The following is a 19,488-nucleotide window of genomic DNA, read 5'->3' on the forward strand; positions in this document are numbered from 1 at the left end:
ATAGATCAAATTAATGGTCGCAGTGGCATTATGTCCCCAACAAGGAAAAAAAAATATGTCCTTGCTAAAGCACTTGAAGCACGCCACTGGCGGCTCGTATATGCTGAGCGGGCACACTGACCGACCAGCCTACCCTGATTTTGCCAACTGCAGTTGCCTTGCTCAACTCCCCTATGGGAAGCTCGATCGTGGCGATCTGCAAGCCTACCGGGCCCTTTCGCAGGCCGATTGATGCACTTGGTGCATCTACCTCCCACTATTATTTAAGTGCGGCTGCGTCAGTGATCTCGTCCATGTTTTTGCACTGGAGAGTCGCCGCCGGTGTTAGAGCTCTCACCTGCACTTTTGCGATCAGTACCTCTTGAGCTTGTGCTTTGTAGGAGGTGCCTTTTTTGGCCACCTTCTTCTTCAGCATCAGCATCATCTCTCCAGTGCTGGTGTGCCGGATGCTTTGTACACCCGATTTTCGCTTCGCATGGCCCTCAGCACCTTGGCGTACGTGTCTGCCTCAATTTTGGAGACTAGCGCTTTGCTCCGTTCGCGTCTGCGGGATGACTTCATTTTTCTCACTACCTTCTTCTTTCCAATCGTTATAAAAGGGTTCTCCTTCCTTTGGTTCGGTTGGCCACTGTTCCTCTTAGGGTTAGCCTGTTGGGTAGACCGGCCTAAATACAAAAATGTCGAAAAATTCCACGGGGCACCCTCTAGAATCGTGCCTTTGGATGAGAAGAGCAATCTGTGAAAATTTCAGCTCAATCGGTTAAAAACTGAGCTGGCGCAAATGAGTTGAAGGTTTGTATGGGATCTTCAGTCCAAATATATGGGAAATTGCATGACCTCCAGTCTCTCATTCAGCACGCTGGTTGAAAGAGTTTGATTTGGCTCATAATTTAAAAAATAATAGTTGATACCCTAAGGAACAACTTTGTAGAAGACCATGTAATGATAAAACTTAATTTAGTTGCGGTTTCAGCTAACCAGAGTATCTGTGCGCACAAATCTCAATACGAGATTGAGAAAAGTTGGCTGTGAGCACATGAAAGTTTCTTGAGCTTGAGACTCGTGATGTTGGTGCACATCACATTAGCATTGCGAGTCTCAATGAGACGTCTCAATGAGCCAAGCTCTAGGTACAGGACCGACTTGATACACTCTCGAATCCTTCACTGGGATTACATTTACAGATAATGTTCTGGGATTGAGTAGCCGTTTACCGAGGGTGGAGGGGGGGGGGGGTTAGTTTGGTCACAAGTATGCTGGGGCAGATGGAATGCACCCCGAGGTTGTTTACGACGGGAAAAGTGGTAAGAGCAGCAACTCTGGAACGGACTTCTTTCCAAGTGATGTGAGTATGTCTAACGTCCATAATGTTTTGGGAGACTGCCGAAGAAGGCTGTTGATATTCGTTGGGTCAGTTCATGTGCTTCCGATTAATGATTTTTTGGGCGTGTTTTGTTTGACCAACGGATAGCTATGAAGGGTCATTTGAGTTGGAGGGAAATTGTTCCCCAATGTTCATCAATCAATTATTAATAGACGGAAACGGACATTTCTATCAATTTCCACTTTACAAAAAGCATCATCGGTTTGGGAAGTAGAGTCTGGAGCGACTAAAAACGAGAATATTTAGTTTTTATGCGTTCTCTGTGACTAATGAAATAATCACCACTCCCAGTGGTGTCAAAAAATAGGATTGTAAGGAGTTTTAAAATAGTTGGGGTCAAGGCAAGTTGAACGTGTAGTTCGCCAGAGCTGTAGCATCTGATTGGCGCCACCGAACGATCTGCGAAAGAGTGGGTACAGAACCGCTTCGAATTCCCCCAAGAAACGTCAAAATCTGAATCGCTCGCTTGTATACGCCGCCCGCACCGCCATTACCGCTCGTGGCTATGAATCGAATCCCCGGATAATTATCGGTCTCGCTAGGGTCAGGTTCATTAGATCGAATCTGGGTCGCTAAAATAATTCCGGTTCAATTCGTTTTAACTGACGAACATCTCAATGAGACGAGTCTCACGAGACGTCTCATTGAGGTACGTACACAACATTTTTTATGAGCATGCTATGATCTCAAATCTCACAAATTTTCTTGAGACGCATTTCAAACCAGCGCATGGCACACTGTCTCATTCATGTATACATGAGCATTCAGACACTCTGCAGCTAACGAAAGCAGGATGAGGACATCTTCCCCTGTTTAATCTCGGTTGTTACATGCAGCATGTGTTTGCAGTTCGAAACTACAGTTTTACATCATAGGCGGCTATGTTGTCCTTCATTTCAATTGCTCACGCACTTGGGCGGGTATCGAAATAGTGAAGCAGTGCTGGGAAAAATCACGAAGTTCATTCGGCGGAGTCAAAACTATTCAAATCACAGCTACCCATGGTTATGAATGCAAAACCGTCCGCTACCTTAGTCTAGTTTGTTGAATTTCATTAGAAACCCTATGTTGCTACGGTAGTTTGCTACAGTAGATCGCCATGTCGCTGTTCTGACGGAAATCTCTAGACGGGTCAAGCTTGGAGATAAGGCTTTAGGATGATTTGGAGACAAAGTTGGGTGACCCTTCACTAGTTGAATCGGTAGGGCTCTCGGGGCGAGGATTATTGCTGGCAGAATCAGACGGACATACGGGGCGGACCTTCTCGACTATTCAAGCAATTGAGAACAAACCTAACTATTTCATAAAGATTGTATTAAAACAAGAGGACATCCAGTTATGGTTCAGATTATTTATTTTGATGGTGGTAGCTTTTCTGATAAACGGCACGCTGATTAGCGTGGCAATCAGCGGCCGACATCCCAACTGGAACGGCGTCTTACATAACCAAAAACTGACTCCACCAGTGCACCATCATGCATATAATATACTAGATTCTTTAGAGCTTAGGGAACCGGACGCCGATTTGCGTTGTTTCACACTTTCACATCGGCGTGGTGCGGTGCGGCGGCGTACACGATCACTCAAATAATGGAACGAGATAGTCTGCTCCGAGGTTTCCTCCTGCTGGATCACGGATGACGTTTACGAGGACCAAGGGAGAACCGATGCTTGAAATGTGTAACCATGGGTGTAGCGATGCTGTAGGGAACATACGGGCTGGCGGGAGCGTGTCATCGGAAAATATTGTGCTTCGGTCGACGACGACGGTCCTAATGAAGAACGCTAGTACGACAAATGAATTTCAATGAAACTCATTTGGAGCTCCCGCGTTGAATCTGCTACTGTAGCATTTTTTTTAGATCGCCTACTTTATTGATTCAAAAAAATTACACCCGCATATGAAGAGCCAGCGATACATTCATCAAATTCAAGCAAACTACTGTTACCATTCCCAGCACTGTAGTGAAGGATTACATAGCTGCCTATGATGTAGCGCGCAAGTTTCGACCGACAAACACGTGCTTCATGTAACAACCGACAGTAAACGGGGGAAGATGTCCTCATCCTGCTTTCGTTGGCTGAAACAACAACTAAATTAAGTTTTATCATGATATGGTCTTCTACAAAGTTGTTCCTTAGGGTATCAACTACCATTTTTTCAATTCTGAGCTAAATCGAACTCGCTGAACCGGCGTACTGAGTGAGAGACTGTAGGTCATCCAATTTCCCATATATTTGGACTGAAAATCCCATACAAACCTTCAACTTATTTGCGCCAGCTCAGTATTAAACCGATTGAGCTGAATCTTTCACAGATTGTTCTTCTCATCCAAAGGCACGATTCTAGAGGGTGCCCCGTGATTTTTTGCAACTTTTTTTTCTCGCCATACAAATGTGGGCCGGTCTACTGTTGGGCCTTGGTTTCCCTGCCGCACTCCGTTCTTCGATCAGTAGATTATACTCCTTCTTGGCCAGAGCCAACGATTTGTGAAGCTTCAGCAGGCCCTGTTTTAGGTCCTTGCTGATGTTATGCCCTCCCCTCGCAAAGCCGATCAGCTCGTCCAGCTGTTCGGCAACTACCAACAACTTGGGTTGCGATTCAACGACCGCGTGAGTCATCTGCGCTTCCTCGGTCGATGCCACCTCGTGTTCCTTCTGTTGAACTTCCAGGCTCCTTTGGCGATCTCGCCAATCCTTTGGCTCCTTTGGCGATCTCGCCAATCCTCCTCACACGAACGGGTTCAACGCCGTTCCTTCTGCTTCTCCACTCTCGATCACATGGTTATTGGATTAAGTAGTCATTTCTGTTGGGTCCCCCTTAGTGCCGCTATCTCTCACTGCCAATGAAAATGAAGTAGTCGCCAATGATCCTGGTGGTTATCTATGCAGGCAGGGAGGTCACCCGAGGTTTGCCACAGCCCTTTATGGGGACTGAGCTCAGAGCCGGATCAGCACCACCAACCATCATCCACTCAGTTAGTTGCCTAAGCTGAGTACAGGTCAGGAACGTACTTTAAGGTCACGCCATGGTTTCAAGTCGGTGTCACCTGATCTTACTAAGAGGATAAAATGCCGTCGCTGCCAGCTCACTTGTGCATAGTTACCAAAGCGACTACCGCTTTACTTACCAATTACAAAGCAAGACCAGTTGTATGCCGTAATCAGGAACTTACTGGTGTCGTTCCTGATGTTCCCGAGGCACTACTCCTAGCTGGGCTGTGACACTTTGGAAGCGGAGCCGTATCGCTTGTACAGAGTTGCTTCCGGATAGGTGGAATTTCTGAAAAGGCCCAGAAGAGCCCACTGCTGGGCCCCTGCCACGCATAGGATTACTCCGCTTAATCAATCCGACGGTCGATCACCTCCCGGTACCAAAGGAGGTATGTAAGTCTATACTGGTGAGTGAATATGGTTCGCTTAGAAAAGAATCCTGGCCTCCCACCTGACTCGCAGAAGGAAGGATACATCAAACCCCTGTACTCCTGTCCGTTTTGCCCGCTAGAAGGTGTAGGGGCACTGGTAGGTATACTCAGTAGGCGTAAGTTGATAGATTGTTTCTACTGTGCTGAAAATGTCGAAGGGTGACGGTTTCGTCAACTATTTATGGTTCTGCGATGGCTTCAACATGCTGCATTTCATGCATGTACTGATGAGGGAAGAAAATAGTTATTTATGCAACGAGTTGCAAAATGATGATTTTTACAGCACGAGTCGTAAATTTATCCAACGAGGCTTGCCGAGTTGGATAATTATGACGAGTGCTGTAAAAATCGAGTTTTGCAACGAGTTGCATACAACATTTTTTGCAATGAGAAAAAATAATAACTGTAACATGACCATTTCCATCAGTTTCATCACGCTTCCTGGTGGTTGAACGGGATCACTCACGTGTTCCATCAAACTTGACGCAACACTTTAATCAAGCAAGCCGTGCTGTAACCGTCACAATTTTTCAAGCTCTCGACGTGAACACACAGGTTGTTAGCCAAACAATTGCATTATGATTCATAATGCAACCCAAATGAGTTGCATTATGAATCATAATGCAACTGCTTTTTATTGTGAGGAAAAGTAGGCTGTAGTGACACTAAAACGGCAAGTATAAAATTTAGTATTATAGTGCCAAGTTGCAAAAATACGTTTACAAAGTAGGATGTTCTGATTACAATGTTCAAACAGGTTAATTTCAAATCAGCCTGGTTGCTCGCCCCGCAATCCAGTTCAATAATTCGAGATCGTAACGCATTCACGCTTTCGATCCATCTGCATACCACCAAGCCCCAACTCCACTGTCATTTACTGCATTTTTTTTCCGCGCTGCCGACCCCATGATCGATTATTCTAAGGAATGTAGGCCATCGCGGTAACCCCAGTCTCTCATACAGTTTTTTTCCCTCAAATTCTCTATGCCAAGATTTATCCACCTTTCGCGGTACCTCGCACCGCACCGGCTCAATCCTATCTAGGGTGCCGATCATCGACCGAACTCACAACTTTTCCGCACATAAATCTCACGCCGAGTCGCGTACCTAGTACCTACATATGCTATGTTCACTTTTCAATGCCAAACCGCATAATGGCCCGCACCACAATCGACCACATTCATTGCGGCCGGCGCGGCGACGCGGACCAGAGCCTGTGCAGTGCACTCCACAACGTCAACGGCGACCGACCGCGCGATGATGAGGCCAATATGTACAAAAGAAACTGTTAGATTGGAACACGTGCATCGCCGCGGTCGGGGAGCAAGATTGGCCATTGGTGGCGCGTTGTCATCGGGGGTGGCCGCAGCTCAGGCGCCTCCAGCATCCAGTCAACTGGATGCTGAGCTAACCGAGACAGAACCGGTCCGGTCTGTATAGGAGATTTGTGTGCCCCTCGATCATTACCTCAGAGAGCGTGCAGAGCATGCGAGCGACGTTCCATTCCAAATCTGCGCAAAAACTGAAACCTGACACGCGCCATAATAACAGCAATCAGTTTAGATCGGGAAATTGACTGTCCGTACGGCGGCGGTGGTGTTGACCACGGTGCTGTGGTACGGTGGTCAGGAGCAGCAGCGTTATTATGAGTGGGCACTGCAGCAGTAGGTTGTGGCTGCAGCATAATAATGCATGATGTTGGGGGACAGCCGCAGCATCATACATATTGGTTTGCACGAACCAATCACAATAAAAGCAGCAAGGAGAGAAATAGTAATCAGACCGCTGTTTGAGTGGTTGTACTTTTACTTTCTAGAGTTATTAAGTTCTGCCGTTTTGCTATAGCAAATTACTGTTGTAGCCAGTATAGCTTTACAAGGCTTATTATCGGACATCTGTCTATTTTCTATCACCAACTATAGCATTCGTTACTGAATTCCTACTTACGCGGGAATCAAAGGAAATCATCGGAGAAAGTACCTAGATTAGAAATCCCACACGGTAAACCCCATGGCGCTTTGATTGTGCAGTCCGTGAGATTCCGCATCTACAATACGCGTTTACACTTCACGGGCAACATCATTGTTACATGTAATGTGCTCCAAGATAGTCAAATTCTTTGACAACTGCTAACATAACCTCTTCAATTATCTACTACCTCAGCACGGACACCATTGTGCCTGCCTCTATACTAATGCCAAACATGTAGGGTGGGGCGGGGCAAGATGGGTCGCATAAGGATGGATCACCATAACTTCGTAAATACAAATCGGATTGGTTTGCATTCGTCCGCTACTCTTTAATACACTAGTTAGCTATGCTAAAAGTCGATAAAAAGTTCATTAAATACAAAATATGATGTTAAACAAGCAGTTTTAAAAAGTGATCGATTTTGTGCCGTGAAAAAAGTGCGGGGTAAGATGGGTCACCTTTTAAGTAATTAACATTTTCTCAACGAAAAACGTCAAAATATAAGATTTGTTCCGCATTCAAATATGCTCCATATCCATACTGAGTAAACAAGAGCTACTATTAAACATTTTATAAATTTATTTGGAATACTAAAAACTTTACGATTTGAGTGGTCCTGAGGCGACTTGAAAATCGATGTTTTTACTAAAAAATTATCATAATTTTATGTTATAATTTTGAGCGTTTATTCCGCTTGATTGAAGTCATTTATGAGATAGTCTTGTAATAAAAAATAAATAACTTTTGAATGCTCCAAAAATACGTTCAAAATTGAAGGTGACCCATCTTGCCCCGCGGCCGTTTATATGGAGATTATATGGCATGTATCGCATAAGAAAAATGGCTAAAAACCATTTTATTTTCTATTTTCAATGAGAGTGAATAATTTTTCAATCAATGCCCTAAACTTTTGTATATTCATGTTGGTCATCTAGCAAAATTATTAACATATTTAAAACATGAGTAATGCGCCCGAAAATGGCACTGACCCATCTTGCCCCGCGACCCATCTTGCCCCGCCCCACCCTACTTTGTCATGGGAGACTTTATAGTCAAGCCTTTCGCCAAGTTATAAACGACGTTTTCTTGTTATATGTATTACTTCACAGGTGACAGAATCACCAGCATCACGATCGATTTCCGACATATCGTCCAGGAAGATGCCATGACCATCCTGAGCTACGCATCGCCGTACAACGTTCAGCTAGAGTGCGTAAGCGGCGAAAAGCTTCCCCAGACGCAAAGTCCCAAACCGGGACACCAGGCTCTGACCCATCCCCTTGTGCGGTCCAGCAGTCAGTCCGACATGAATACGGTAAGTCCAGCGCGGACCTCTAGTAATCCATTACTTAATTATGACAATATTCCAGATTGAACGCAACTCCCGCAAGGATGGCAGCTCAACGCTCAAGATGGAACAGCAGAGCCCCAGCACGCCGAACAAGGCACTTCCAACAGTTCACAAGGAGAACGAGAAAGAACCCAAGAAACACTCGTTCAAGCAACAGATGAAGGAAATGATCGAGGAGAAGTTCCAAACCAAACATGCCGACGTCGAACGTAAGGAATCCAACGCCGGTGAAGGCAAGAAAGGACACAAGTTTGGAATCCGCGTATTCCCACCATCCGTGAACGACAAACTGTTCGGCAAGAGCCCCACCAAAGTCCAGGCCGACAACGAGAACAACACCAACATCGAAAAGAAGGAATCCACCGAAATCAAAGAGAAGTCTCCATCGCCTCCGGTTGTGAAGAAACGCACAAAGGAGCTGAAGCCCGTTCCCGATGTGATCGTCGTTGAGTCCTCGACCACCACCACTTCCGCCATGCCAGTCGAATTCCAACGTCAGAACAGTCTGACCTCCAGTGGAATCAAACGAGACGCCGATGGAATCCCCCAGGAAGTGCCCGGCTACATAATGCAGGCCGCCAACGCTGCCAAGGATAACCGCAAAACCGCCACAGCCGCCGAGCTGGACAACAAACGCAAAGGCAAAGCTCCTCGACCACCGCAGAACGAAGCCATGGATATGGACGAAAGTACCGCTACCATGGACACCACGCTCAGCATGGACATGACCGATGCCGTGATGGAAATCGAAGCCGAAGCTAAGGCCAAGTTCAACCTGAGCGATCGGATGAACTTTTCCGACAACTTTGCCGAAGAGGTGCTGAACTGTACGATCGAGAGCGTCGCAGGGATCGATAAGTTCGAGGAGCAGGGACCCAGCAACAGCTCGACGCCCAAGTCGGACCGGAAGAAGTCCTCAATGACGGAGAGCATGACGCACGATGAACACGGTAAGATATTCAGATTGCTCAAAATGTACGATTCAACTAATCCCTTCCCTCAATTTCCAGACTCGGACACCGAGCAGTCACCAACGAGCAGCAACAAAATCGAGCTGGATTCCAGCGATATCACCGTACATCAGAGCTCACCAAGCCCGACGAACAGCGAAGAGCCGATGATGGATGACAGCAGCCGACGCACCGCCAGTCTTGGGGACCTCTCGAAGCTGGAAACGCAGATTTCCAACCCAGGAGGCAGCAGCGCCACCAACACCCTGGAACGGGCCCAAAGTCTGGAGATCACCGGCGATGTTGTGACCGTGGCCGGAGCCGGTGCCGTCGTTGTCGGAGCTACGACTGTTGTGCCTTCACCGAAGAAACGTAAGGCATCTATTGAGGGGCAGATTGAGATGGACTCGAAGGAGCCGAAGATGGCGATGGGGGTCGATGGGTTGAGCTCGTTGCAGCGGAACAAGTTGAAGGGAGCTTCCGCTTGGGGTAACTTGGAGGATGCTATTAATTCGGGTGAGCTGTTGAACAGCTCTTCGGAAAGTGACGTAAGAGGTGGATCTATGGAAGATGTGGTTGAACAGCAAGTTACAGTAATTGAGAATGGATTGGATAGCGTGAAGGAGATTGCCAAGGGGCAGTTGATGGAAATCAACACTACGGTTATCCAGATGATCAATGAAGTAGTACCCATGAATGGTACTGTGGTCAGTACGGAGGAAGAACCGATGACGGAAGAAGTTCAGATGGAGAAGGTTGAGATTGTGACAATCATGGATAAGATTGCTCCTGCGGTGATTGTGGCCGAAGAAAGGAAGGTGGAGATTAAAGATAATGAAAGAGAGCATGTATCGTTGACAACGATCAATTTGGACTACAACGGAGTTTATCCGGTGGACAGTGATGAGAACAGCAATAAAACCGATCATGTCAAGATTGCTAACTATGATACCAACATCCCAGATGATGTAAAAGTTTCTCGATATCCTTTTGGAAGCTTGGAGCGTCCTAAGTCCGATGTTCTGAAGAAGCTTCTGGGACAAAAGGAAGAATTGGAAAATACGCCATCCGTGTTCATATCCGGTGACAATGATTCCAATAAGATAACGATCGAAAACAACTACCACGACATAGGTGAGCCGATCAGTCTTACCCTGGTTAACAGCACTGAAGACATTCCAGTTGAAAACGATCAGACTGAGAGTAGCCAGGCATCTCCGGTCTTCTCCAATACCAATGGAGTCAGTAGCATCAACATTTCTGCGTTGGACGTTGATTTGGTTACTTCCTTGAACAGCAAGCCTTTCACCGTGGCCCCTAAATTTTCACTGGATAATATTGTAACGATTTCGACTGAATCATCGCAGCCTTCGTCAATCATTTTGATCGATGACGAAAAGCTCGACTTCAGTTTGCAGACACTGGATGACTTCGACGACAGCATTGAGAACACCATGGCTCCAGAACCGCAACTAAATTTCTCTTCGGAAACAAACAAGACCGTCATTGAAACTAATCCACCTATGCCCATGGAAAAGCCACCAAAAACGCCAAACAGCTTTGTTACTGAGATCACAGTAAAAACGCCCGAGGTAGAGCAAAACGTAAAGCCAGAAGAACCGCCCAAAGTGACCAAGAAACCTCCCAAGCCAGAGAAGCCAACCACTCCACCGTCGCGAATTCCCGTCGAAAGAAGAATGTCTAGCGAACACAGTTTCATTCCACGAAATACGGAAATTAAGTTCTCCACTGCCACGTACGATTCGGGCAAGAGCCCCGAAAAACGCCCACTCGGTATAGACCAGATCCGCTCGAACTTTGAACGCAGCAACTCCAAGCCCGACATTCGCGCATACGAACGAAGCAACTCCAAGACCGAAGTCCGTCCGTTTGAACGTAGCAACTCCAAAACCGATGTCCGACCATTCGAACGCACCAACTCCAAGCCCGATGTACGTCCATTCGAACGCAGCAACTCCAAAACCGAAATTCCGGTTCGCAGCAATTCCAAAACCGATGTTCGGCCATTTGAAAGAAGCAACTCGAAAACGGAAATCCCCGTTCGCACGGTCGAACGAAGCAACTCGAAAACCGAAATTCCCGTTCGCACATTCGAAAGAAGCAACTCGAAAACCGAAATTCCCGTTCGTACGTTCGAGAGGAGCAATTCTAAAACCGAAATTCCCGTACGCACATTCGAAAGGAGTAACTCGAAAACCGATGTTCGATCGGTTCTAGAGCGCAGCAACTCCAAAACCGAAATCCCTGTGCTAATTCGGCGAACCTCAATCCCATCGATCAACCTGAACAACTCCAGCATCGTTCACGGCAGCCCTCAGCCCATGACCAACGGCAACAGCAACGGATCGAGCCCACCGGCCACCAAAGCGAGTCCATCGCGAATTCCAGTGTTCAACTCGGTCAGCAAGCTGAACAATGGTCACGAGAGCCCACGATCACCGCCTCCTCCGTTCGCAAACAACAACAATAATAACAACAGCATCAACAACAATCACATCAACAATAAGGTTTCAGTCAGCATTACCTCAATCAAGAACCAATCGAAACATCCGAGTGGCAAGTTTAACGGCAACTAAAACCCCAAAACAATAGAGGAAGAGAGAAAGAGAACGAGCGAGTGTGAATACTTTACATTAACTGATTTTCAAATGGTGCAATTGAGTGTAACAGGTGTCCACGAGAGCTTCCAAGCGATTGGTTAGTGTCTAAGTCCCGATGATATATTATCCCCTTGAATCTAATTCAGAGTGTAGTCGAATGCTAACGCGCGAATTGTCACCCTCATTCTTGTTTACGATCGGAGGCGCTTTCAAACGAAACCAACATGGCGTCGGAATCTAGTGGGCCATGGATTCGATCGAATTCGATGTAAACAAGAATGACGACGTGAATCTTTATATGCTAGAAGTGTAAGGCATACGTGTAAAATGTATAATAACCAGAAATTATTTCAAGCGACCTTAGTACTGGCAATGAAGTAGAATACAGTGGAAATGTTTGGCCATATTTACAGTTTATTCCCATTCTATATGTACTTGTAAAATACTTAACTTTAGTGTTAGAAAGCGCCAACCAAGAGAGAACGCGCACCTAGTGATATAAGCAAGAAAAAGAACGAACAATTGAAGTTTAAATCATGTTGTTAATTATTTGTTAAACAAAGCCGACGAAACAGAAATTACCATATATTTTTGGGGATTCTCCGCGCAACGCAGAATGCAACGAACAGGCGACTTGGTGGACCAAGTCGCAGCGGCTTCCAACCGGAGGACTATATTTCAGTAACCAATACACGACCATTAAAAGACAGATGTTTATAGGCGTAGGTATTTTATATTTTTAGTAGAAATAAAACTGATTAATAACCTAACCTGAGCTCGTTTACTGTATATTATCACAGGCTCTTATACAGTCATCCACAATCATGGGTCATCCACAATTATGGGTCATTTCCATTTGAATTGCATGGTGAACTGTCTGACTAGTAATTGTGACAGAGTGACCCATAATTGTGCAATGACTGTAGTTGATCTCAGTATCGCCTCCAATATCCGTCTTCTTCAGCAGATCCGCCCCGTTTATCGTGCGCCAATCTTTCCCCAAAGTTCTTCATGGTAACAGCCACTTCAAGAAGATTCAGGGGCATTTAAAAATGATTTCAGGGATTTCAAGTGCGTTTCAAAAAGTTATGGAGGGTTCAGGAGCGTTTCGAGCCATTTGCCCCTGAAATGCCATCTAGAGCGCTCCTGAAATGCCACCTGAAACCCCCTTAGACCATCTGAAACGCTCCTGAGAAACCCTGGAACTACCCTGAGACCCCATAAAACCTCCTGAAATCCCATGAGACCTCTCGAAATGACCCTGAGCTCTCCAGGTACCCTCTGAAACCCGCTCAGGCCATTAATGACCGCTGAGACCCCTTAGAACGCCACTCGAACTTCCTGAGGCCCCCTTATATGCCCCTGACTTCAAGGACTCCATAATACCCCTAAAACGACCTTGAATCCTTCAGGTACACCCCTGAAGCGCTCCTGAGACCTCCTGGTACTCCCTGAAAGCTCTAAAAATGTTCTTGAGACCTCTAGGTGCCCCGATGAGATCCTATGAAATGCCCCTGAGACCCCTTGAAGCACCCTAAAAACTTCACGGAACTCCCCCTGACATCCTCTGAAATCCCCTGAAACGCTCTTGAAACTTTTTTGAAACGCCCCAGAAATCCCTGGATACCCCCTTAAACTCCCAGAGTCAATGTAGCACTCCGTGAGACCCACTGAAACCATCTGAAAAGCCCCTGAGATTCCCTGAAATACCGCTGACACCGCCTAAATGCCCACAAAACCCCCTGGAACACCCCTAAAATCACCTGAAGCGCACCAGAGACATCTGGAAACCCCAGAGCCTCGTGGCCTTGGTGCGGTTAGCGTCACCAAGCGTATAATCGTACCATACCATGTGTAAAGTTTTGTTCAGTCTGTACACAGCCTCTGGCTGAAGACGATGTCCGTGTCCGTGTCTTTTCAAACCCCCTGGAAGCCCCTGAAATCCCCTGAAACTACCTGAGGCCCTCTAAAGCGACCCAGCGACCCCATGAAATGCCCCTGAGACCCCTTGAAGCGCCCCAGAGATCTCCTGAAACGCCTCCAAGATTCCTGGAACCCCCTGAAACCCCTATACACTCAAACTTCCATTTAGGCAGAATCCATTTAGGTTGGGACTGTTTGAGGTTTAATAAAAAATTTCTTGAGCATAAGTCATGGAATCTGCATAACTTATGTGCTTGAATGATTGAATGAAAGTGATGCTTACACAGCCTCATGCACTGTGTGCTGATAAGTGGTAAGTATAAAGTTTGTTTAAGAATCTCCAAGAGTTCTCTTTTTTTCGTCTGTTTTTACGAGAACAGAGCTCTCTTGAGTATATGCTACTGGATTTACAATCGTAAACAGTCTAAAACAACTTGAATCTCTTCTGAAACCACCTGAAACGTTTATGAAACGCTTTAAAGCGCCTCTGAAATCTTCCTGAAACTCACCTAAGAGAAGTGAAACTGTAGGTCCCCCTAATTCCCATCAAAACCCTGTAATGCCCCTGAGACCCTCCGAAACCCCCAAAAACGCATGTGTAACGCCTGAGTAACTCCTCTGAAACTCACCAAAAATCCTCTGATACTTTTAGAAATGCCTCCAAATCCCACCAAGACCCCCTCGGACTCCATGTAACGCTCCTGAGACCCTCAGAAACCACCAAAAATGCCTACATAACGCTTTCGTAACGCCTCTGAAACTCGCCAAAATTCCTCTGACGCTTTATGAAATGTCTTCGAAATTCCCCTGAAACCCCCTCGAATCTCATGTAACGCACCTGAGACTCTCAGGAACCCCCGAAACGCCCGAAACGCCCGAAACTTTCTGAAATACCTACTAAATCACCCTGAAACCCCCTCGGACCCCATATAACGTTCCTGAGACCCTCAGAAACCCCTGAGAACGTCTACCATCTACCCCCGTTGGTTTGACCGCATCTAATCTGAACACTTTTTAATTTGACCCCCACTGATCTGCATATCGTTCAAACTAGAAATGGTTCAAACGTCATTCTGCTCATGGAACGGGGTGAAACGGAACGCATAATCAAAACAAAACAGCAAAAAAGGGTTACCATCAGTGTGTTTTTCGATGCCCACAGGGTTACTAAAAGTTCAAATTAAAAAATAACCCCGCTGGTTTGCATTAGGTATCGTTCAAACCAACGGGGGTAGACGGTATGTAGCGCCTGAGTAACACCTCTGAAACTCGCCAAAATTCCTCTGAAGCCTTCTGAAATGCCTTCTAAATCCCCCTAAAACCCCCTCATATTCCATGTAATGCACCTTAGACCTTTCGAAACTATTAACAGTGTAGTAACCAACCGATTCCCCTTTTATATAAACCTTGATGAATCAGCCCATCTGGCAACTCTGTAACTGCTCTTTCTGACAAATACAATTCATTACCAGTTGAACTCCTAACAGAGAAAGTTGTTTTTTTCTTGTTCGCTCTTGAGAAAGCCCCCGCGAGTATTTTTCCACTTCGGTCGTGTTCGCTCGTGTTCTTCCTTGCGCCGCTTTTCAGGTTGTGGGCTGTGTCATTTGCTTTTGACACTACCCCCATCGTTCGATTCGGTCGTGACGGCGATTGAAACGCTACCCGACGGCGTCACGATGGACTTCGTTAAGAAGCGGCTGTTGGACGTTGAGCTGAAACGGCGTAACACAGAAGCAGGCGAAGAAGCAAGTGGTGGACCACTGGTGGTATTGGTGATGGTGTGGCGATGGCTAGCAGGCTGAAGAAGAAGAAGTTGCAGTGCTTTCAGTGTGGGAAGTATGGGCATAAAAAGGCAAACTGCCGAGAATCCGATCGTGGTGATAGTGAGAAACAAAAAGTGAATAGCGAAAACAAAACGCCGAAACCGAGAAGCGATGCACGGCGGCAGAAGGCGCACGTAGGTGCGGAAGAAGATCGTCCGGAAATAGCTTTTGTTGCAGCAGGAGATGACGATCTAGTGCGTGTCGGTTGGTTTTTAGATTCGGGGGCCACCGATCACATGCTGTGCGACTCGCGGTATTTTTCAGTGATGCGGCGGTTGAAACGCCCGGTCGAGATCGTTGTGGCAAACGGACAGAAACTGTTGGCTGAGTATTGTGGCGATGTGATTATGTATACGGTCGTCGACGGTACAGTGAAGAAGTGTGAAGCGAAGGACGTGCTCTACCTGCCGGGGTTAAGTTGCAATCTTTTTTCGGTAAAGCGAATTGCAAAGGCGGGTCTCCAGGTGTGTTTCGAAGAAGAAAAAGCCGAAGTGAAGAAGAATGGTGACGTGCTGGCCGTTGGTCGATTGAAAGGCAAACTTTATGAACTGGACATTTTCTGTAAGCGCAGCGAAATGGGGTCAGCCATGCTCTCGGGTAAAGTGTCGCGTAATGCGGTACTATGGCACCAGAGGTTCGGTCATGTGGGCTGTGACAGTTTGCGTGAACTGGTGAAGTGTAAGATGGTTGACGGACTGAAGCTGACGGATTTCGATGCAGAAACTGTTGTATGTGAACCGTGTCTGTCCGGGAAAATAGCAAAGTTGCCGTTTGCTTCCGGGGAGGAGCGGCGTTCACGGCGGCCGCTAGAACTAATACATAGTGACGTATGTGGACCGATGACACCCCGCACCTGGAACGGTAAGCGTTTTTTCGTATCTTTTATTGATGATTTTTCGCATTTCGCGATCATCTATTTGATGTCCACGAAGGATGAGGTGATTACTTGCTTCCGCGAGTACGAAGCTCTCGTCACGGCCCATTTTGGTACCAGAATAGCACGTCTGCGTACAGATAACGGCGGTGAGTACATCGGTGAAGAAATGCGTTCGTTCTGTCGGGAAAAGGGAATTTCTATGGAGTTAACGGTTCCGTACACACCGGAGCAAAACGGTGTCTCCGAACGGATGAACCGTACGCTGATGGAGCGGGCCAGGGCATTGTTGGCCGAAAGCGGATTTGGTAAGAAGATGTGGGGTGAAGCTGTGTATACCGCTACATACCTGACCAACCGGTGCCCAACGTCGGCGGTGGCAGAGAAGAAGACGCCGTACGAACTTTGGACTGGTCGAAAACCGGATGTATCGAAGCTGAAGGTCTTTGGAAGTGCCGCGTACCTGCATGTTCCGAAAGAACTCAGGTCGAAGTTGGACTCTAAGTGCAAGAAGTTGTATCACGTCGGGTATACCGTCAATGGGTATCGACTATGGGACGAAACGCGGCAGAAGATAGTGATCGGTAGGGATGTGGTGTTCGATGAATCCACCATGTTCGGTGGCAAACTTGAAGTGGAACCGAGTGTTCAGAAGAGGGAAGTGGTCCTTGAAGAGACGATTGACCAAAGTAGTGTAGCTCCTGATGAGCTCGAAGACGACGTGATCAGTGAATACGAAGAAGAATCAGAACCGGAACAGCCTGGGCAGCAGGAGCAACTTCCAGTGCGTCGTAGTGGCCGTGAGAAGCGGAGACCAGTATGGCATGATTGTTACGAGTTGTGCGAAACTGCCATGTGTGCTGAAAGCTTCGTCGAGGATCTGCCGGCTACAGTGGCCGGCCTCAGGCAGCGGCCGGATTGGCCGCAGTGGCAAGCAGCCATTACCGACGAAATGGACTCTCTCATCAAAAACAAGACTTGGACCCTGGCATCACCACCTCCAGGTAAGAATATCATTGACAGTAAATGGATATTTAAGATAAAGCGGCACGATGCTAGCGGAATCGACCGCTTCAAGGCACGGCTCGTAGCCAGAGGTTTCTCTCAACGCAAAGGTTTTGATTACGAGAGTACCTACGCGCCGGTGGCCAAACACGCGACGCTGCGTGTTTTACTGGCCATTGCCAATCAAAAAGGGATGCATCTTCACCAGCTTGACGTGAAGACTGCGTTTCTTAACGGATTGCTAGAACAAGAGATATACATGCGTCTACCGGAAGAATTCGGTGCAGGAAACCTGGTTGCCAAGCTGCAGAAGTCCATTTACGGCCTAAAGCAAGCATCCCGTGCCTGGAATTCAAGATTTCACGATTTCGTCACGAGTCTTGGGTTCAAGCGCAGCAAGGTGGATAACTGTCTGTATATCTCGATCGTTGATGGAGGTGTATATGATCATCTATGTAGACGACATTTTAATCGCCAGCCGATCGTTGGAAACGATTCGAGATCTGAAAGCCAAACTGAAGGACGAGTTCGAAATGAGCGACATGAACGAGATTAGCACGTTTCTGGGACTGACCGTGGAGAGGCGTAAGGATGAAGGCATTTTGGAAATTAGCCAGCGGAGTTACCTCGAAAATCTCCTAGCTCGCTTCGGCATGGCAGACTGCAAGCCGAAACAAACACCGTTGGTAACAGGCCTCAAGCTTGAGAAGTGTAACGACCCTTCCAAGTACACTACTCATCCATATCGAGAGTTGATTGGTTGCCTGACCTACGTTACCGTCACGTCCAGACCTGATTTGTGCGCTGCTGTCAACTATTTCAGTGCTTTCCAAACCTGTGCGACTGACGATCACTGGAATCACGCCAAACGTATCCTGCGGTACATTAAGGGTACATTGGACTTGAAACTGGTGTACAGGAGGGACGAGACGTGTGCAACTATTGAAGGATTTGCTGACTCCGATTGGGCAAGCGATGTTTGCGATCGGAAATCAACATCGAGATTCGTATTTCGGGTTTACCAAGCAAACGTATCCTGGTTAACGCAGAAGCAGAAAACAGTCGCGTTGTCATCTGCCGAGGCGGAGTACGCCTCACTGAGTGTAGCTGTTAAGGAGGCGCTGTGGCTGCGGATGCTGTTACAAGACTTCAACATCGATGTGTCCGAACCTGTCATAATTCGAGAAGACAATCAAGCATGCATCAGTATTGCTGAAGAGGATAAGCCTACCAAGCGGCTGAAGCATGTAGACGTGCGATTTCATTTCGTACGCGAAGAAATCCAGAGAAGAACCATCCAGTTGGAGTACGTGGCTTCGGAAGACCAGATAGCCGACATAATGACTAAAGGACTACCGAGACCACAATATGAGAAGCTACGAAGCCTAATAGGGTTATTGGCTTGAAGGGGGGTATTAACAGTGTAGTAACCAACCGATTCCCCTTTTATATAAACCTTGATGAATCAGCCCATCTGGCAACTCTGTAACTGCTCTTTCTGACAAATACAATTCATTACCAGTTGAACTCCTAACAGAGAAAGTTGTTTTTTTCTTGTTCGCTCTTGAGAAAGCCCCCGCGAGTATTTTTCCACTTCGGTCGTGTTCGCTCGTGTTCTTCCTTGCGCCGCTTTTCAGAAACACCCCCCCCCCTCCTTCCGTAAACGCCCCTGAAGGCCCCATACAACGCCTCTGATCCCCCCGCCCTCCTGAAACTCCTTTGAAAGCCCTCTAAAACCCCGCATGACCCCCTTCGAACCTCCAGGCCACTCACCCTTCTTAAACTTCTTTGCAATCTTCAAATCCATTTAGGTTTAGGTAATCAACTGAATCTATTTAGGTAAAACTTTATTTAGGTAGTCCCGATTCATTACCTAAATGGAGGTTTTGGTGTAGACCTATTGAAACGTCTGAAACCACTCAGAGACTCCCTGAAACGCCCATCAGACGCTCTCGAGTCCCCTGGGACCCCCTAAAAGCCTCTTCAGCGTCTCTGAGACCACTGTCAGAGGCTCTTCAGGAGTTCCTTCAGAGATGTCTCCAGTAGATCCTTTAGCAATTCATCCACGAAGATTCAGGGTGCCTCTAGGAGTTTCATAATGTTTTTTTTTTTTTCAGAAGATCTCACAGGAATTCCGGCAGGAGTTCCTTCAGGGATTGTT

The 19,488-nt window shown here is 46.9% G+C and overlaps 1 protein-coding gene across 2 annotated transcripts in view; it reads left to right on the plus strand.

Annotated features, from left to right (window-relative positions):
* LOC109413122 (formin-J) overlaps positions 1-12,472 on the plus strand; it is a 401,246-nt gene extending 388,774 nt beyond the window's left edge. For both annotated transcript variants that reach the window (XM_029857359.2, XM_029857358.2), the window contains exons 5-7: positions 7,890-8,095; positions 8,151-9,081; positions 9,142-12,472. In XM_029857359.2, the coding sequence (XP_029713219.2) occupies positions 7,890-8,095; positions 8,151-9,081; positions 9,142-11,678 (3,674 nt within the window). In that variant the 3' untranslated portion in view covers positions 11,679-12,472. The remainder of the gene's footprint in view (positions 1-7,889; positions 8,096-8,150; positions 9,082-9,141) is intronic.
* Positions 12,473-19,488: the final 7,016 nt, after the last annotated feature.

The sequence above is a fragment of the Aedes albopictus genome, chromosome 3 (genome assembly GCF_035046485.1).
Source record: "Aedes albopictus strain Foshan chromosome 3, AalbF5, whole genome shotgun sequence".
Lineage (NCBI taxonomy): Eukaryota > Metazoa > Arthropoda > Insecta > Diptera > Culicidae > Aedes > Aedes albopictus.